The sequence below is a fragment of the Loxodonta africana genome, chromosome 3 (genome assembly GCF_030014295.1).
Source record: "Loxodonta africana isolate mLoxAfr1 chromosome 3, mLoxAfr1.hap2, whole genome shotgun sequence".
NCBI lineage: Eukaryota > Metazoa > Chordata > Mammalia > Proboscidea > Elephantidae > Loxodonta > Loxodonta africana.
The window spans coordinates 69,259,182-69,281,102 of record NC_087344.1 but is presented as its reverse complement, the minus strand read 5'-3'; the positions used below and the strand labels follow the sequence as shown (position 1 = coordinate 69,281,102).

Sequence of the window (21,921 nt, the reverse complement as noted above, 5' to 3'; positions counted from 1 at the left end):
TTGTAATTTTATGTTAAAGAGAAAGAAAGCCTTCCCTTAGAGCTGGAGCCCTGAATTTGGACTTCTTGTCTACTAGACTGTGAAAGAATAAACTTCTCTTTGTTAAGGCCATCTGCTTGTGGTATTTCTGTTATAGCAGCACTAGATAACTAAGACACCATGCCTACTGCTTTCAGGGTACATTTGCTTCCACAGGAACCCTTTCCTTTGCTTGGAGACAATTGAGATTCTTTCCTCTCAGTTAGATCAGCCCTTATCCAGATGTGTGCTTGATGCGCACACCAGCCAAATACACTCATCATTCTATTCCAGGATTTTTTTTGCCTGGAATCCTTGTTTATTTACCTCCCTGATGACTGAGTCCAAATACCATGGATACTTCAAGTCCTCTTTATTCTACCACCTAAAGCTTATATCAGAATAAGCTTAAAATTGAGTGTTGCATTTGAGGATCAGGAAGACAGGGAGAGAGGATTAATTCTATGTAGCAAATGCCTCCTCTGTGAGTAATGTACTGGGCTAAACATTTTACATACATCACTTTACCTAATCATCACCACAATCCTTATGTGTTTTAGTCCCATTTTACTGGTGAGGAAACAGAAACGCAGAGAAACTAAACTTCATGTCTAAGATTATCTGGTCAATGAGCAGCATAGCCATAATTTGAACCCAACCTGAGCCTCACCTCAGGAATCCCTAACTCTAAGTCAAGACCAAAAGTACCACTCTAGGCAAAGCAAGTTAAAGAATGAAAGAGGTACTTTCATAATTGCTGAGCTGTTCTTAGCCAAAGTACTGCAGCTCTAACCGTAACACCCACTCCATTCCTAGGAAAGGAGGCGATAGCTTCAATATGTCCTTTCTTCTAGCACGTCTCTTCCATTAGGAAGAGAAAGAGGGAGGTTTGGGGTTGAGGCAGGCCCATAGAGAAACCTGCAGTGAAGACCAGAGAGCCAGGTGGGGTGTGGTGTGTTGGAACTGATGGACAGAGCCAGGCACAACCGTCCTCAGCCCAATCTCTTCTCTCCCATCCCACCTGACCTCCTTGAGTTGGATTTGTGCTGGGAACTGGGACTTCATTGGGAAGCCATCTGAATTCTCAGGTGATCTTTAGCACTTATCTGTGTGTTTGTGTTCCCTCTCTGGCAGTCCCCTGTGGCGGGAACATCACCTCTTCCAATGGCACTGTATACTCCCCGGGGTTCCCCAGTCCATACTCCAGCTCCCAGGACTGTGTCTGGCTGATCACCGTCTTCACTGGTCATGGCATCCGCCTCAACCTCAGCCTACTGCAGGCAGAGACCTCTGGAGACTTCATCACCGTCTGGTAGGGCCAGGTGCCATGTCAACAGCCAGTTAGAAAGGAGCATTAGTTTGGCTCTAAACTGGGTTATCCATCTATTTGTTCAGAAAACCATGAGCTAAATGGTTCTAAAATGTCTGTCAGCCTCCTGGATTTCAAAGAGGCATGGTGGATGTGCCCTTATGACTCCTTGGATAGAAAGGGATGGGAGGGTAGTGGCTCCCAACCTGGCATCTAGGTCTGCTAGGGGGTCAGTGAAAGTACCAGTGGGTATGTAAATGGGAATAGGGGCGGATATGAAGACTATTCTCAGTATTTCCAGAGTCCAAACTAAAATTCTACATTTACTCTAGATAAGCTACCCATTTACTGCAGATAAGCCCCACTGGTCATCTCATGCTAATGAGAAGCTCTGAATCAGCGATGCCCAACAGAACTTTCTGCAGTGCTAGAAATGTTTTATATCTGTGCTGTCCAATACAATAGCCACTAGCCACATGTGCCTGCCAAGCGCTTGAATATGACTAGAGTGACTGAGAAGCTTATTTTAAATTTTATGTAATTTTAATTAATTTAAATGTAAATAGCCCCCAGTGGCTAGTGGTTACCAAATTGGACAGCTCAGCTCTGAGTTATATAGTTAGAATATCTATTATTAGATAATGAGAATATGAATTATTAGTTGATAAATGCATTTTCCTAGACAGTTTTTCCCAAATCACTGGATCTTTGGATAAATATAATTTTAAAGTTCCTTTGGTTGGAGGTTGCTCCCACTTTGGGAATGAGCAGGGGATGGTGGAATTTTTCTTCCCAAAATTCCCAGGACTGAATAATGTTAACTCAACTGCCCTGGGTTAATTTCCAGCTTAATCTCCAGATAGTAGCTAGGAACAGATGAGAAGGCCTAGATATGGTCCCAGGCAGGAAATCCTTTGCCAAGAAAGGCAACATGGGTATGTCTATTTGCTTGTGAGACGAGGAAATGGGGCTGGTGTGGATATCAACATGAGCTTCCTACATGTCTTATCCAGCCCTGTCCTAGCCCTGTTCCAAGGCACCACTTCTTGGGTGAGAGCTGTGCACCAGAAGCCTATTTGGGGAGGCTAGGTAGGAGAAGAATCAGGTGAATGAGGAATCCGTGTGAGCGTCTCCTACTCTGTCAACTCCGTTGGAGATTCTTGGGAGAGATTAGAGAGAAGTGTCTAGGGTGCTGGGGAAAGACAGTGTTGGGTGCAGGAAGAGTCACAGACACCTCCACTAGGTAGACAACGGCACTGGGTAGAACAGACAGCCATGGTGACTTGTGACATTCCAGGACCTTCTTTCCTACATGCAGGGATGGGCCACAGCAGACAGCTCCACAGCTTGGAGTCTTCACCCGTAGCTTGGTCAAGAAAACACTGCACAGCTCATCCAACCAGGTCCTGCTAAAGTTCCACCGTAATGCGGCCACAGGTGGGATCTTCGCCATAGCCTTCTCCGGTCAGTATGGAAGCCTAGCCTGGTGGGCAGGGCCAGGTTCTCAAGTCAAGGCTGGGCTAGACTCCTGGCCCTGCCGTTCACTAGGATGTAACTTTGAATGAGCTATAAAACCTCTCTGGACCTCAGTTTCCTCAGATTTATGATAATTAAATGTATTAGCTTATGTGAAAGCTCCCAAGTGCAAGTTTTCCTTCTCTTCTACGTGACCAAGGAAGAGAGGCACACAAGGCTGATCCTCGATGCCAAGTCCAAGGTCAGAGACACCAGGGTAAGGCTATCCATCCCACTTGTTCACATCAGATCACTGGCTGAGTTGTCCATTGCCTTTGCCCAGCTTTCCCTTAGCACCTTCCAGGGTTCCCCTACTCCAAAGACTCCCAGTGCCTCTGCTGACCTCGCAAAGAGGACTGGGTTTTTGTGCACAAAGGCTTGGAGATTTCAAGTAGACAGAGAAGCAAGAATGATCCAAGTTGGGTTTGTCCTTATCAACAGCCTGTTTTCTAAGAGTCCAAGGTTATGGGCCTGAATATAATTTCCTCATGTTTGTTATGGTGGACACTGCATAGAAAAATTTATAGAAAGTTCTCTGTGGGCTTATCCCCATCTATAGAGTAATCCTGCATGTTTACAATTTACAGAGTATTATGCATATTTGAACTGGAAATAAAGACAGCTGGATTTTATTTCTAGCTTTACCTTGGGCCGGGTGTGTGACCTTGCACGGGTTCCTTCCCCACCTGGTACCTCACTTTCTTTATCTGTTGAATGAGGGGCTTGGAGTTTGTGACCCTTTAAGAATTCTGTAGGAGTCCTTGAGTGGTGCAAACAGATGACATGCTTGGCTGCTGACTAAAATATTGGAAGTTCAAGTCCACCCAGAGGTACCTCAGAACAAAGGCTTGGTGATCTACTTCTGAAAAAAATCAGCCATTGAAAACCCTATGGAGCACAGCTCTACTCTGACGTAAATGGGGTCACCATGAGTTGAAATCAACTCAGCATCAACTGGTTAAGAATTCTGTGAGGTAGTAAAGCAGAAATTATTACCTCCATTTCACAAATGAGGAAATGGAGGACCAAGAAAGCCTTGAGGACTTGCCCCAAACCACATGGATAGAAATGGGAATAGAACTAAATTCTCTCAGTTTAGAGAATAATAATAAAATGAACATCTGTCACTGAGCCTAAGAAAAAGAATGTCACTGCCTTTGAGGCCCCTCGGTGCCTCCCCCGATCCTGAATGTTTTTGTTAATCGTTCCCTTGCTTTTCTTTCTAATTTAACTCCATATGTGTGTGCCTCTAAAAATATATATATTATTCAATTTTGCCTGTTATTTCTTTTATGTAAGTAGAATTATTCTATAATTACTGTTCTGTGACTTGTTAACATTAAGTTTTCGAAATTCATACTAATGTGTGTGACTGTAGTTAGTTCATTTTTCAATACTGTATAGTATTCCATTTGCATAAAAAACAGCAATTTAACTAATCTGATAATGGACATTTTAAGTTATTTTATTTCAAACAATATGAACATTTTACATATTCCTTAATGTGAACATGTACCAGAGTTTCTCTAGAGTACAGATGGAACTGCAAGGTTGGAAATATTCACATATTTAGAGTCACTAAGTGATACCAAATTTATCATATGAAATGATTATAACAATTTACACTTGTATTCATTTTCTAAGGGTGTCATAACAAATTGCCACAAACTGAGTGACTTAGAACAACAGAAATGTATTCTTCCATAGTTCTGGAGGCTAGAAGTCAGAATTCAGAATGTCAGCAGGGATGTGCTCTTCTCTGAAGGCTCTGGGGGAAGACCCCTCCTTGTTTCCTCCACTTTCTGGTAGCTTCAAGTATTCCTTGGCTTGGAACAGTGTCACTCCAATCTTGGCCTCCATCTTCACATGGCTGTCTTTTCTCTGTGTCCATGTGTCGTCACATGGCGTTCTCCCTGTCTGTATCTCTCTGCCTCTGTGTCTTTTCTCCTCTTCTAGTAAGTACACCAATAAGGTTGGATTAGGACTCCCCCTACCCTCCAGTATGACCCCATGTTCACTGAACTAACATGTTTTTGTGCAAATAACATGTGCCTTTAACGTTTATTTGCCAACTGCTCCCTCCCCCTGCAAGGTATTTTCATAAGTGCTGCTGTACTAATTTTTTTGACATGTTGCTGTAAAAAAAATTATCATAGAGTGCTTATGAAAGTACCTTGTGGCAGGGAGGGAGCAGTTGGCAAGCAAATGTAGAAGGCTCACGTTGTTTGGGTAAAAATACGGTAATTACATCTACAAAGATGCTATTTCCAAATAAGGTCAAATTCTCAGGTATCAATGGTTAAGACTTGAATATATCTTTGAGGGGGCCCATAAATCAACCCACAGCAGCACTCTTCCCGGCAACTGAGGTAGAGTTTCCATTGCTCTACATCCTTGCAGGCTCTCAGTTTTATTGGGCTTTGTAACTTTTGACAATCTGGTGGATTCATGGAATGGCATTTTGTTTTTCTGTTAATGATGAGGTTGAGCATCCTTTTTGATCTTTATTGACCATTCATGCTTCCTGCTCTGAGAAGTGCCTGCTCCCCATAGAACTTTCCTCTTCCAGTGAGAGAGAGACAATGAACAAGTAGTAGAGACATAAAATCCTTGCAACTTATACTAAGTGCTATGAAGGGAACAAGAGGTTAAGGTAGAGAACAACAGGGTTAGAGAATTCCTCTTTAGGTAGAATAAATATGGAAGCTTGTCTAAGAGGTACTATTTGGGACAAGAACTAAAGAAAGAAAAGGAACTAGACTTGCAAAAAAGTAGAGAATGGGAGTGGGGTGGGGAGAGAAACTATCCTTTCTGTAGGCAAAAACCAGACCTAAGTAAATTTCCCTTCATATAATGATAAATAAGCAAAAGAGAAAAATACCTTAGAGAGACCTATGAAAAGATTTTAAGACACTTTGAAGAATGAGGAAATAGGATTTGAATTGCAGAGAAGATGCTCATGAAAAAAAAATACGATTTAAGAAATAGAAGTGAATCTTGGGAAGAATCTGCACCTAGCATATAAGCCTAGATAACATAAACTTCGAATATAAGGTGAGATGTTAAGACAGCAGACAGAAATGAAAAGGGACCTGACTGAGAGATAAATAAAAGGGAAACCTAAATCTCTTCCCTTCCCTTCTCCTCCTGAACAATTCAGACCTAAAACCATTTGATGGGGCAGAGCAAGGTAGGCGTTCACATGGCCAGGGAGGGAGGGGGTGGGAACCACGATGACCCAGGCCAGGGTGTCACAGGGTAGGAGAGCATTCACACTGAGGGATGACCCGGCACAGGAGTTAGAGTCCACAGAGGTAAGAAGGGAGGCATCTGGCGTGGGATGTTGGAGTTCTCAGCAAATGGAGGTGCATTTGTGCAGGGTGTTGAAGCCAAAGAAGGTTGTGGAGGGAATCCACACAGGGTCAGTTCAGCAAGGGAAGCTAGAGATAAGGGAAGTCGGGGCCTACCCCAGATGACAGCATTCAGGGCAGTAGAGAAATTGGTTACATATGGGTGATTGATCAAAAAAGTTAATATATCAAGGACTTTAGAAGGCAGGTTTCTCGCTGTCAGAGAAGAGAATTAGAAATATGGGAAGAAAGAAAATTAGAATATACGCAGTGGTGGTAGAGTTGAATTGGAAGTATCGGAGTGAGCTTATGGTTTTTAATATAGAGAGAAATAAAAGGAGATACGGGTGTAAATATGTGTATTATTATGGGTATGTGAACATACATATATTCTTTGGCTCTTTCAAATGAGAGGGCTCTGGAGCAGTGACCCTTCAATAACAATCAGCACAACGAGCACCATGTCTTGGTTTCTAAGTACCATTTTCACTCAAACAGACCAGGGCTCCGTGGACAAATGATTGATTCCGATATGGGTCAGGGAAAGTACAGGATGAGTCTGGAACATCTTCTGGCAGAAAGCAAGGAAGTGCTCAAAGAATGGTAAAGACATGTCAAGAAGACATAGAAGCTAGCTCGAAGAGGCTCCCACTGACCAAGTTGGAGGCAATTTGAGCGTCGGAATAATTAATGATAGTAACAAATGATAACCTGTTGAATAAAATAGAAAACCATGAGTCCATGAATGTATTAGTTAAAAGTTTAAGAATATCTACATAGTTTCAAACTACTGCCTCATGCAATAATCACAAAAGGGCAAAGAAAAATTGTGCAGTGGAGAAGGCTGGCAGACACCACCTTAATCAAGTGACCCAAGTGGGCATCATCCGTGATGGCACAAATCGAAATCATGGCCCACCTGAGAAGGCACGATGAGAAGAACACAGCGTCACTTCTGTGATCACTCAAAGATGCACAGCCTGAATCCAAGCATGAGGAAACATCAGATAAACCTCAAATCGAAGGACATTGTGATCTAGTAGTATTGGACCTCATCCAAATTCCCCAGGGGAAGGAGAATCAAGATCAGCACAAAACTGATTCCTATGAAGTGGAGGTCAGACATACTTTTACTCTTCTACTTTTTCACCATTTCTAACACCAGCTGACCTCCACAGGGCACTCTCTACTTCTCTGCTGGGTTTGATAATTCATTGCAGTGGTCACACAGAACTCACAGACCATACAGTTATGGGCCTTATTAGGGAAGTAACAGGTTACAACTCAGGAGACGGGATACAGTTCTTCAATCAGGAGAACTTCCAACCAAGAGAGCTCTCAGCTTCTCGGCTGTGCCCACAGGCGGGCGGCCCTTCTCCTGGCTGTGCCTGCCACTGGGACTTCTCTGGGCCTCTCCCCTGCTCGGGCAAGTGTTACAGCTCTGTAGCTCCTTCCACAAGTTCCTGGAGGCACCTCCCTCTGCCAGCAAGCTTCCTGCCCAAAGGCACTCAGCTCTCTCTCACTCTGTGGGTCAGTTGGCCAACTGCAGCCACCTTGTGCTGGTCTCCTGGTTCCCACCAATCGTACTGCTGTTGCCAATTCTCTGCCACTGGACTCTGCTGTAGTTGCCAGCGTTTCTTACCATCTAGCGCCATCTTCAGTGTTACAGCTTTTGACCCATATTATAGCTCTTGTAGAAGGTTCTCTCTCTCTCTCTGTCTCTCTCTCTCTCTCTGTCCCCTTGTCTCTGTCTCTCCTGTGTCTAGGAGATTTTCAGCTCAGGGACCCCAGGTCCAAAGGGTATGTTCTGCTCCAGACTCTTCTTGATAGTAGTGAGGTCCCCTCAACCTCTGTGGGATTAATCATTTTATAAGCCTATTTCTTCCCACCAAGACAATGAACTGACTGATCCCCTCAGTAGGCCACAGTCAACTAATTTGCATAGCAATCAACTACTCCCCACAGGGTTTTATGCCCTTTATTTGCATAGTAAACTGACCAATCCTTTTGCAAGATTGTGCAAATCATCTTGACAGAACTATAAAACCAGGGCCAGAAAGGCCATATAAAGTAAAACCAGTGAAAACCAGAACCTATGTAAGGCAGAAACCTGTCAGAGAAGGAAAACTCCAATCTTTTCCACGGATAGAGAGCAATAGAAAAGTGGTAGGAGTGTACCGCGTCAGAGGCAGAGAACCTGTGAGATCCAGGAAAACAAGGCAGTCCGGTTGAGTTCTGGCTCTCACAGGTTTCACTGTATGAAGAGAAACCTGTTGCACTCCAGGCACACTAGGACACGCCACCACCAGCTGCTGTCAAGTCAGCCCCGTGTGTGTCGGAGTAGGACTGTGCTCCATAGAGTTTTCAACGGCTGATTTTTTGAAAGTACATCACCAGGTCTTTGAGACATTTCAGGGCGGACTCTAACTTATAACATTTTCAGTTAGCTGCCGAGCACATTTACCATTTGCACCACCTAGGGCCTGCTATGAAACAACTGGCCTAACCTTCAGAAGCGTCAAAGTCAGGAAGATCAAGGGAAGACTGAGGAACCGTTCCAGACTAAAGAAGATTAAGGAGACATGACAACTAGGTGTAACATGTGATTCTGAACTGGATCCTGTTGCTACTGAGGACTTTATTGTGACAAGGGATGAAACGTGAATGAGTTGTGAGGATTTAGATGGCAGTAATATATCAGTATTCATTTCCTCATTTTGATGTTTGCGTTGATGATTGATGATTTTGATGACTGCTAACCGGAAGGTCGGTGATTCGATACCACCAGTGGTTCCATGGGAGAAAGACATGACAGCCTACTTCTGTAGAGATTTACAGCCTTGGAAACCCTATGGGGTCCCTCTGAGTCAGAAGTGACTCAATGGCAGTGGGTTTTGGTGGGTTTATTGTGGTTATGTGGGAGAATGTGCTTGTTTGTAGAAAATACATGCTAAAATATTCTGGGGTTAGGAGGCAACATGTTGGCAACTTATTCTCAATTGATTCATGGAAAACAAAAGTCTTTACAGTATATTTTCAGCCTTTCTATACATTTGTGCCTGTTTCAAATGAAAATTTTTATTTCCAAGGGGAGCTAGGTAATAATTAAGAAAAGAAGGTGGAAACTAAAGCCAAACCCATTGTCATCAAGTCAATTCCAAATCATAGTGACCTTATAGGATAGAGTAGAACTGCCCCATAGAGTTTCCAAGGCTGTAGCCTTTATGGAAGCAGACCGCCACATCTTTCTTCTACAGAGCAACTGGTGAGTTCAGAACACTGGCCTTGCGGTAGTCATTGAGTGCTTAACCACTGGACCAGCAGTGTTCCTTCAGAAGAAATGCGATAGGAAGATTTAAATCTGCATAAAAATCAGCAAATAGCAGAGCCAGCACTGCAGAAAAATAGTTCAGAGATATGGAAGGGAAAGCGGAAAAGCTCATTATGAAGAAGGAAAAGGGCAAAGACCTGAAAATGACAAAAGAGAAGATGGTAAAAAAGGAGATCCAGTGAACAAGGAGCCAACATACAAATAAAAAAAGTACTATGAAGAAAAGAACTAAATGAATAGAACAGAAATAATAGAACTTATCTGAGATAAAGGAAAACCTGTGTATATAGAATAAGCCATATGTATGTGAAAGCTGGACAGTGAAGAAGGAAGACAGAAGAATAATTGCTGCATTTGAATTGTGGTGTTGGCAAAGAACACTAAACATGCTGTGGACTGCCTGAAGAATAAACAAATCAGTCTTAGAAGAAATATACTCAGAATGCTCCTTAGACATGAGAACGGTGAGACTTTGTCCATACTTTGGACACATTATCAGGAAAGACCAATTACTAGAAAAGGACATCATGGTTGGTAAAGTAGAAGGTCAGCAAAAACAAGGGAAACCATCAGAGAGATGGACTTACAGAACAGCCACAACAATGGACCTAAACGTACCAACAATCATGAAGATGGTGCAGGATCAGGCAACATTTCAATCTGTTATACATAAGGTCCTATGAGTCGGAGCTGACTTGATGGCAACTAAAAACAAACAGCAACATAGAATGGAGCTTACCATATTCCAGGAGAAATAAAAAACCACTTGGAAATTTTTTCAGATTATTAGGATAAGAGTGGGAAGAGGATCTACTAGAATCTAGGCAGAAAAAGTTACCAACAAAGGAAGCAAAATCAGGCCATGCTCAGACTAATTATTTTTGACATTAGATTCCAGAAAGTAAAGGAGGCATTTCCATAGATGCTTAAGGAGAAGGGAGTGGGGGAGTTGATGGCTTCACTTGTGGGGCAAGAGACAGTCATTCACAGGTATTTAAGAGCTTAAAATTCACAAGCAATACACAGTCTCAATTTGAATTGTTACTCAAGGATATATTCCACCCAATGGGGGATAAACCAGTAAGTCAAAAGACAGAGTTGTATAAAAGAGAAGATAAAAATGAGAAGCATTGATACTAGCTAAGCACAGATTTGTCTAAATAATCGTTGAAGATATACTTTCAAAGTAGATTACATTAATTCTTAAAATTTTAAAATGGTAGTTGTATATTTAAAAATACCCAAGTAGACAGAAGAGGGATAGGAAGAAGGAAATGTTATTCTATTTCATGGGTATGGAATCAATTGATATTATTCAATTTTTGACCTTGATAATTAGAGAAATAGGAGTTCCAAGTACATATTTCAGCCATTAATAAATTAAAAATAGAGTGCAATACTTCTAAATCACTAGAAGAAAAGAAACAAGTAAAATATAATTCATATATATGGTAGAAAACAAAAGGAACTAAGGAACAAAGATAAAGAAAACACAAAGTAAGATAAAGCTGTAAAATGCAAACATTTAATTACGACAAATCCAAATTTATTGAAGTCCAATTTGCTATTTAAAAACAAAGACTTTTAGATTAGATTAAATAAAATCTAACTATATTTTCTTTACCGGGAATGTAAGCAACTAAGACAAAATGACAGTTTAAAAATAAAAGAGTGAGTAGTGATAATATCGGGCAAACACAAATAACAATCAAAGATAAAAGTAGAATTCAAAACAGAAATTATTGAATGGGAAAAGTGAATTATTTTATGTTGGAGAATGCTGTAATCTATAATAATTTTTAAAAATTTATAATCCTGTTGGGAAGGGTGCAGGAAAACAGGCACTTGATCTTGGGCAGTTTAAGATTACGTATCACAAGCCTTAATGCAATGTGATCAACAACAGTCAGAACCTTTTGAGATGCCTACATAGCTCATACTGATCTCCTTAACTGCCCTCTCCCATGGGCACTTGGCACCCCTCCCCCTACTCCCAGCCACAATAGCTTGGACCATAGGTAGGCACCTAACCTGGCTCCAGCAAGAGTAATCAGATGTTTTTCTTAGGAACTTGAAATTGAACCTAAGAGCCTGGACTGCTCTCCTGAAGAGAAAAGATATAAATTCAAGTGTAGTGACTGGCTATCTTCTATTCTCCTTGTGGACTGAGAAGTAGAAAAATCCTAGGTGCAGAAAGAGAATGACTGAGACACCTGGAAAAGCTTCCTGAGGTCCTGATGGCCCTTCAGTTCCTTGTCGCCTACCTTTATGTCTTAGTTATCCAGTGCTGCTATAACAGAAATACCACAAGTGGGTGGCTTTAACAAACAGAAGTTTATTCCCTCACAGTCTCGGAGACTATAAGTCTGAATTTAGGGCACCAGCTCCAGGGGAAGGCTTTCTCCATCTGTCCGCTCTGGAGGAAGGTCCTTGTCATCAATCTTCCCCTGGTCTAGGAGCTTCTCAGCACAGGTACCCTTAGTCCAAAGGATATGCTCTGCTCCTGTCTCTTCTTGCTTGTTGGTAATGAGGTCCCCTCCTCTCTGCTTGATTCTCTTTTTTATGTCAAAAGAGGTTGACTCAAAATACAACCTAATCCTATAGATTGAGTCCTGCACCATTAACATAACTGCCTCTAATCCTGCCTCGTTAACATCATAGCCGTTAGGATTTACAACACATAGCATAATTACATCAGATGGTGAACAACCACACAATACTGGGAATCATGGCCTAGCCAAGTTGATACACATTTTTGGGAGCCACAATCTAATCCATAACACTTTATGAAGTCTTGGGCTCTCTGATAGTCTTTTTTTGTTTGCTTGTTTATTCTAGCCTGAGTTAATTTGTGTTACTTGCATCCAAAGGTTCCTAACTAATACAACAATCTGGGGCCCAGCTTGGAATTATGCAGAGATATGTATATAAAGATATTCCTCAAAATGTTATTTATAACAAGGAAATTAGAAACAATTTAAATGTAAAATAATAAGAGATTGGGTATGTAAATTATGATATGTACATATGCAGAGAAATACGGTCATTAAAAATCATTCATGTAGAATACAGTCCATTGATTTAAGGAAACATTTACTTTATACTGGGTTTTGTTATTTGTTTTTTTTTTAAGCAGGTGGTTATTAGGGGTTAGTATGATATAACCTAAGGTCCCTGGGTGCTGCAAATAGTTTGCTTTACGCTACTGGTCAAAAGGTTGGTGGTTGCAATCCACCCAGCATCGGCATGAAAGAAAGGCTTGGCAATCTGCTTTCATGAAATTTACAGTCAAGAAAATGCTATGGAGCTCAGTTCTACTGTAACACATGGAGTCATCATGAGTAGGAATCAACTCTACACCAATGGCTTTGGTATAACCTGAGGACACAGCAATTATGAGTCACGACAACAACGGGTTTGTACCTAGACCACAGGGGACATTGGTGGTTCAGTGGTAGAATTCTTACCTTCCACACCTGGATTTGATTCCCAGCCAATACAACATCAGGTTTCAGTGGAACTTCCAGACCAAGACAGACCAGGAAGAAAAGCCTGGCGCTCAACTTGGGAAAATCAGCTGATGAAAATCCTGTGGATCACAACAAACCAATCCCATTGTGCATGATCTGGGGGCCAACTCAAAGGCAGCCAACGACAATACCCTAGACCACAGCCACTCCTCCTCCTCCTGAGGTTCTTGAGAACTATGGGAAGCAAAGCAAGGTAACATTTGAATATCTGCTGAACTTGGACTCCAGACTCAAATTCAGAGCCCTGAATCCTCTGAGAAGCTGTGCAGAACTAAATCACGTGAGCCACATTTTTCTTCCTGTGCTAATTATTAGACTTAAAAAGCTTCAGTTCAAAGGCCAGTCTAACACAACCATCAGCATCGAGAAGAATGTACCCAGAAAGAGACAATAAGAAAGGGTACAATGAAATGGAACAAATAGAATGGAAATAATGAGAAGTCTATGCGTTGTGAAGAATGTAACCAATATCACAGAACAAGTTGTGTAGAAGTTGTTGAATAGGAAGCTAAACTGCTGTGTAAACCTACACTGAACACACAATTAAATATTATTTTTAAAAAAGGGAGGGTGCAGAGGCGGAGCCAAGATGGCGGACTAGGCAGACGTTACCTCGGATCCCTCTTACAACAAAGACACGGAAAAACAAGTGAATCGATCACATACATAACAATCTACGAACCCTGAACAACAAACACAGATTTAGAGACGGAGAACGAACTAATACAGGGAAGCAGCGATAGTTTCCAGAGCCTGGAGCCAGCGTACCAGTCAGGTACGGCACAAGCACAGAGACCTGCTCCACCCCCCTGAACTAACCCCGGGAGGGGGACCAGCCGGTTCCACAGGCGGCGTGGGACGCAGCCAGTAGGAGAAGTCCCCGGGAGGCAGTGACTGATCTTGGAGCAGAAAGAGCAGCATCCGAGCCGGGGAACCGTCCCGCAGGGATTTGGACTGCTCGCAGGTACGCCATAAACACGGAGAGTTGCTCCACCCCCTGAACTAACCCCGGGAAGGGGACCAGCCGGGTCGCGCGGGCGGCGTGGGACGCAGCCGGTAGGAGAAGTCCCCGGGAGGCAGCGACTGGTACTGGAGTGGGGAGAACAGCGTTCCAGCCGGGACACTTGGTCGCGGCACAAGCACGGGGAGCTACTCCACCCATCTGAACTAACCCTGGGAGGGGGCCCACCTGGTTCACGGGGGCGGCACGGCCACGCGGCTGGAGGGACGAGAAGTCCCCGGGAGGCAGCGACTGATTTTGGAGTTGAGAGTGCACCGTCCCAGTAGGGGAGCCTTGACGCTGGGCGTGGGGCTGGAAGCGGAGGATCTGACCGTGACTCCAGCGGGCCAGACCCCCTGGGGGCAATCTCCACACAGCCAGCACACATACGCGACGCGCCCGCGGGAATCTCAGATATAACAGTCATTCCAAGCAAGACAAGCAACTCTGGCTATATTCTGAGGTGCTACTCTCCTATCTCTCTGTTCCCTCCCCCACCCTCCCCAGGCGGCTTCATTAACATCTGAATAGCCTGAGCCAGAGGGAGAACTCTGATAGGGATCTGACTGCAGTTTTTTTTTAGCGGATTTTCTGGAAAAACTAGTTTCCCAGTGATGGCTCGGAGACAACAATCCATATCAAACCACTTAAAGAAGCAGACCATGACAGCTTCTCCAACCCCCCAAACAAAAGAATCAAAATCTTTCCCAAATGAAGATACAATTTTGGAATTATCAGATACAGAATATAAAAAACTAATTTACAGAATGCTTAATGATATCACAAATGAAATTAGGATATCTGCAGAAAAAGCCAAGGAACACACTGATAAAACTGTTGAAGAACTCAAAAAGATTATTCAAGAACATACTGGAAAAATTAATAAGTTGCAAGAATCCATAGAGAGACAACATGTAGAAATCCAAAAGATTAACAATAAAATAACAGAATTAGACAACACACTAGGAAGTCAGAGGAGCAGACTCGAGCAATTAGAATGCAGACTGGGACATCTGGAGGACCAGGGAATCAACACCAACATAGCTGAAAAAAAATCAGATAAAAGAATTAAAAAAAATGAAGAAACCCTAAGAATTATGTGGGACTCTATCAAGAAGGATAACCTGCGGATGATTGGAGTCCCAGAACAGGGAGGGGGGACAGAAAACACAGAGAAAATAGTTGAAGAACTTCTGACAGAAAACTTCCCTGACATCATGAAAGACGAAAGGATATCTATCCAAGATGCTCATCGAACCCCATTTAAGATTGATACAAAAAGAAAAACACCAAGACATATTATCATCAAACTCACCAAAACCAAAGATAAACAGAAAATTTTAAAAGCAGCCAGGGAGAAAAGAAAGGTTTCCTTCAAGGGAGAATCAATAAGAATATGTTCTGACTACTCAGCAGAAACCATGCAGGCAAGAAGGGAGTGGGATGACATATACAGAACACTGAAGGAGAAAAACTGCCAACCAAGGATCATATATCCAGCAAAACTCTCTCTGAAATATGAAGGCGAAATTAAGATATTTACAGACAAACACAAGTTTAGAGAATTTGCAAAAACCAAACCAAAGCTACAAGAAATGCTAAAGGATATTGTTTGGTCACAGAACCAATAATATCAGATATCAGCACAACACAAGGTCACAAAACAGAACGTCCTGATATCAACTCAAATAGGGAAATCACAAAAACAAACAAATTAAGATTAATTAAAAAAAAATACACATAACAGGGAATCATGGAAGTCAATAGGTAAAAGATCACAATAATCAAAAAGAGGGACTAAATACAGGAGGCATTGAACTGCCATATGGAGAGTGATACAAGGCGATATAGAACAACACAAGTTAGGTTTTTACTTAGAAAAATAGGGGTATATAATGAGGTAACCACAAAAAGGCATAACAACTCTATATCTCAAGACAAAAACCAAGAAAAACGTAACGACTCAACTAACATAAAGTCAAACACTATGAAAATGAGGGTCTCACAATTTACTAAGAAAAACGCCTCAGCACAAAAAAGTGTGTGGAAAAATGAAATTGTCAACAACACACATAAAAAGGCATCAAAATGACAGCACTAAAAACTTATTTATCTATAATTACCCTGAATGTAAATGGACTAAATGCACCAATAAAGAGACAGAGAGTCACAGACTGGATAAAGAAACACGATCCATCTATATGCTGCCTACAAGAGACACACCTTAGACTTAGAGACACAAACAAACTAAAACTCAAAGGATGGAAAAAAGTATATCAAGCAAACAATAAGCAAAAAAGAAGAGGAGTAGCAATATTAATTTCTGACAAAATAGACTTTAGACTTAAATCCACCACAAAGGATAAAGAAGGACACTATATAATGATAAAAGGGACAATTGATCAGGAAGACATAACCATATTAAATATTTACGCACCCAATGACAGGGCTGCAAGATACATAAATCAAATTTTAACAGAACTGAAAAGCGAGATAGATACCTCCACAATTATAGTAGGAGACTTCAACACACCACTTTCGGAGAAGGACAGGACATCCAGTAAGAAGCTCAACAGAGACACGGAAGATCTAATTACAACAATCAACCAACTTGGCCTCATTGACTTATACAGAACTCTCCACCGAACTGCTGCAAAATATACTTTTTTTTCCAGCGCACATGGAACATTCTCTAGAATAGACCACATATTAGGTCATAAAACAAACCTTTGCAGAGTCCAAAACATCGAAATATTACAAAGCATCTTCTCAGACCACAAGGCAATAAAACTAGAGATCAATAACAGAAAAACGAGGGAAAAGAAATCAAATACTTGGAAAATGAACAATACCCTCCTGAAAAAAGACTGGGTTATAGAAGACATCAAGGAGGGAATAAGGAAATTCATAGAAAGCAACGAGAATGAAAATACTTCCTATCAAAACCTCTGGGACACAGCAAAAGCAGTGCTCAGAGGCCAATTTATATCAATAAATGCACACATACAAAAAGAAGAAAGAGCCAAAATCAGAGAACTGTCCCTACAACTTGAACAAATAGAAAGTGAGCAACAAAAGAATCCATCAGGCACCAGAAGAAAACAAATAATAAAAATTAGAGCTGAACTAAATGAATTAGAGAACAGAAAAACAATCGAAAGAATTAACAAAGCCAAAAGCTGGTTCTTTGAAAAAATTAACAAAATTGATAAACCATTGGCTAGACTGACTAAAGAAATACAGGAAAGGAAACAAATAACCCGAATAAGAAATGAGAAGGACCACATCACAACAGAACCAAATGAAATTAAAAGAATCATTTCAGATTATTATGAAAAATTGTACTCTAACAAATTTGAAAACCTAGAAGAAATGGATGAATTCCTGGAAAAACACTACCTACCTAAACTAACACATTCAGAAGTAGAAGAACTAAATAGACCCATAACAAAAAAAGAGATTGAAACGGTAATCAAAAAACTCCCAACAAAAAAAAGTCCTGGCCCGGACGGCTTCACTGCAGAGTTCTACCAAATTTTCAGAGAAGAGTTAACACCACTACTACTAAAGGTATTCCAAAGCATAGAAAATGACGGAATACTACCCAACTCATTCTATGAAGCCACCATCTCCCTGATACCAAAACCAGGTAAAGACATTACAAAAAAAGAAAATTATAGACCTATATCCCTCATGAACATTGATGCAAAAATCCTCAACAAAATTCTAGCCAATAGAATCCAACGACACATCAAAAAAATAATTCACCCTGATCAAGTGGGATTTATACCAGGTATGCAAGGCTGGTTTAATATCAGAAAAACCATTAATGTAATCCATCACATAAATAAAACAAAAGACAAAAACCACATGATCTTATCAATTGATGCAGAAAAGGCATTTGACAAAGTCCAACACCCATTCATGATAAAAACTCTTACCAAAATAGGAATTGAAGGAAAATTCCTCAACATAATAAAGGGCATCTATGCAAAGCCAACAGCCAATATCACTCTAAATGGAGAGAACCTGAAAGCATTTCCCTTGAGAACGGGAACCAGACAAGGATGCCCTTTATCACCACTCTTATTCAACATCGTGTTGGAAGTCTTAGCCAGGGCAATCAGGCTAGACAAAGAAATAAAAGGTATCCGGATTGGCAAGGAAGAAGTAAAGTTATCACTATTTGCAGATGACATGATTATATACACAGAAAACCCTAAGGAATCCTCCAGAAAACTACTGAAACTAATAGAAGAGTTTGGCAGAGTCTCAGGGTATAAAATAAACATACAAAAATCACTTGGATTCCTCTACATCAACAAAAAGAACACCGAAGAGGAAATAACCAAATCAATACCATTCACAGTAGCCCCCAAGAAGATAAGATACTTAGGAATAAATCTTACCAAGGATGTAAAAGACCTATACAAAGAAAACTACAAAGCTCTACTACAAGAAATTCAAAAGGACATACTTAAGTGGAAAAACATACCTTGCTCATGGATAGGAAGACTTAACATAGTAAAAATGTCTATTCTACCAAAAGCCATCTATACATTTAACGCACTTCCGATCCAAATTCCAATGTCATATTTTAAGGGGATAGAGAAACAAATCACCAATTTCATATGGAAGGGAAAGAAGCCCCGGATAAGCAAAGCACTACTGAAAAAGAAGAAGAAAGTGGGAGGCCTCACCTTACCTGACTTCAGAACCTATTATACAGCCACAGTAGTCAAAACAGCCTGGTATTGGTACAACAACAGACACATAGACCAATGGAACAGAATTGAGAACCCAGACATAGATCCATCCACGTATGAGCAGCTGATATTTGACAAAGGACCAGTGTCAATTAACTGGGGAAAAGACAGCCTTTTTAACAAATGGTGCTGGCATAACTGGATATCCATTTGCAAAAAAATGAAACAGGACCCATACCTCACACCATGCACAAAAACTAACTCCAAGTGGATCAAAGACCTAAACATAAAGACTAAAACGATAAAGATCATGGAAGAAAAAATTGGGACAACCCTAGGAGCCTTAATACAAGGTATAAACAGAATACAAAACATTACCAAAAATGATGAAGAGAAACCCGATAACTGGGAGCTCCTAAAAATCAAACACCTATGCTCATCTAAAGACTTCACCAAAAGAGTAAAAAGACCACCTACAGATTGGGAAAGAATTTTCAGCTATGACATCTCCGACCAGCGCCTGATCTCTAAAATCTACATGATTCTGGCAAAACTCAACCACAAAAAGACAAACAACCCAATCAAGAAGTGGGCAAAGGATATGAACACACATTTCTCTAAAGAAGATATTCAGGCAGCCAACAGATACATGAGAAAATGCTCTCGATCATTAGCCATTAGAGAAATGCAAATTAAAACTACGATGAGATTCCATCTCACACCAGCAAGGCTGGCATTAATCCAAAAAACACAAAATAATAAATGTTGGAGAGGCTGCGGAGAGATTGGAACTCTCATACACTGCTGGTGGGAATGTAAAATGGTACAACCACTTTGGAAATCTACCTGGCGTTATCTTAAACAGTTAGAAATAGAACTACCATACAAGCCAGAAATCCCACTCCTAGGAATATACCCTAGAGATACAAGAGCCTTCATACAAACAGATATATGCACACCCATGTTTATTGCAGCTCTGTTTACAATAGCAAAAAGTTGGAAGCAACCAAGGTGTCCATCAACGGATGAATGGTTAAATAAATTGTGGTATATTCACACAATGGAATACTACGCATCGATAAAGAACAGTGACGAATCTCTGAAACATTTCATAACATGGAGGAACTTGGAAGGCATTATGCTGAGCGAAATTAGTCAGAGGCAAAAGGACAAATATTGTATAAGACCACTATTATAAGATCTTGAGAAATAGTAAACCTGAAAAGAACACATACTTTTGTGGTTACGAGGGGGGGAGGGAGGAAGGGTGGGAGAGGGTTTTTTTATTGATTAATCAGTAGATAAGAACGGCTTTAGGTGAAGGGAAAGACAACACTCAATACATGGAAGGTCAGCTCAATTGGACTGGACCAAAAGCAAAGAAGTTTCCGGGATAAAATGAATGCTTCAAAGGTCAGCGGAGCAAGCGCGGGGGTCTGGGGAGCATGGTTTGCGGGGACTTCTAAGTCAATTGGCAAAATAATTCTATTATGAAATCATTCTGCATCCCACTTTGAAATGTGGCGTCTGGGGTCTTAAATGCTAACAAGCAGCCATCTAAGATGCAGCAATTCGTCTCAACCCACCTGGAGCAAAGGAAAATGAAGAACACCAAGCCCACATGACAACTAAGAGCCCAAGAGACAGAAAGGGCCACATGAACCAGAGACCTACATCATCCTGAGACCAGAAGAACTAGTTGGTGCCCGGCCACAATTGATGACTGCCCTGACAGGGAGCTCAGCAGAGGACCCCTGAGGGAGCAGGAGATCAGTGGGATGCAGACCCCAAATTCTCATAAGAAGACCAAACTTAATGGTCTGACTGAGACTGGAGGAATCCCGGCGGCCATGCTCCCCAGACCTTCAGTTGACACAGGACAGGAACCATCCCCGAAGACAACTCACAAGAAATGAAAGGGACTGGTCAGCGGGTGGGAGAGAGATGCTGATGAAGAGTGAGCTAATTATATCAGGTGGACACTTGAGAATGTGTTGGCAACTCTTGTCTGGAGGGGGGATGGGAGGATAGAGAGAGAGGGAAGCCGGCAAAATTGTCAAGAAAGGAGAGACTGAAAGGGCTGACTTAAGAGGGGGAGAGTAAGTGGGAGTAGGGAGTGAGATGTATGTAAACTTATATGTGACAGACTGATTGGATTTGTAAACGTTCACTTGAAGCTTAATAAAAGTTATTATAAAAAAAAAAAAAAAGTGAATTCACCTAAAAAAAAAAAAAAAAAAGGGGGAGGGTGCAATGTACAATTGCCAACAATGGCTGTTGCTCAGCTGACTGTTGCTTAACATAAAGCAGTGACCCCCACCCTACCAGCTAATCTGGCCTAAGCCATATCCATACCTCATCCCTAAGGGGAACAAGGCAGTGAGGGATGAAACAAAATGGAGGTGTCTTGAGTGTGCCCCCGGTTAGAGCTCTTTAGCTATAACATGGCAAATATAGTATGATACCATCATCAATGTAGTAAAAGTGCATGTGTGCTCCGGGGAGGAGGGGGAAGGGGGCACTGTCTGTAGAAGACAGAAGGACGTACACCAAAATGCTAACAGTGGTTAAATCTAGGTGGTGGGGTTTCAGGAATGATGTTTTGTTGCTTTTCAGTATTGCATAGCTTTCGGCATTGAGCAGAGTTTTGTAATTATTAAAAAAGTAATTTTAAAAGATGCAGTGGGAACTTCTCCCAATCAAAATAGTAACCACAAAATATAAAATGCTCAGGCTGTATTTAAGTAGAGATTTCTTTTTATTGATATTTTCTAGAAAAATTAAGTGTGTCTTAGAAGTTTTAAAGGTTACCATGAGGCTAAGAATGAAAGGTAATTAAAAAAAAAAACTATAAAGGAAAACATTCATAGTTTGACTAAATAAAAATTTAATGCTTCTACAAATCATAAAGTACCATAAACCATGAAAATATATTTAACAGGCAAAGGTCAATCTTGAATAGCCAAAGAGTTCTTCAAATTTGTAAGAAAAAAATAGGGGCAGAGGACACAAATAGAAAATTAAAAAGAGAAGTACAAGTTGTCTATTGTCATAAGAAAAAACATTTAACCTAACGGATTATTAAATGCCAATTAAAAGAAAATAAATCTATTTGCCTATCAAATTGACAAAGATTAAAATGGATGACTATCTCCCCAGTGG

At 41.1% G+C, this 21,921-nt stretch overlaps 1 protein-coding gene across 1 annotated transcript in view; it reads left to right on the top strand.

The window, feature by feature from the left end:
- The window catches only part of CSMD2 (CUB and Sushi multiple domains 2), a 797,331-nt gene that overhangs the window by 705,722 nt on the left and 69,688 nt on the right, over positions 1–21,921 (top strand). The window contains 2 exon segments of the mRNA XM_064281672.1: positions 1,153–1,330; positions 2,646–2,791. Of these exon segments, the coding sequence (XP_064137742.1) occupies positions 1,153–1,330; positions 2,646–2,791 (324 nt within the window).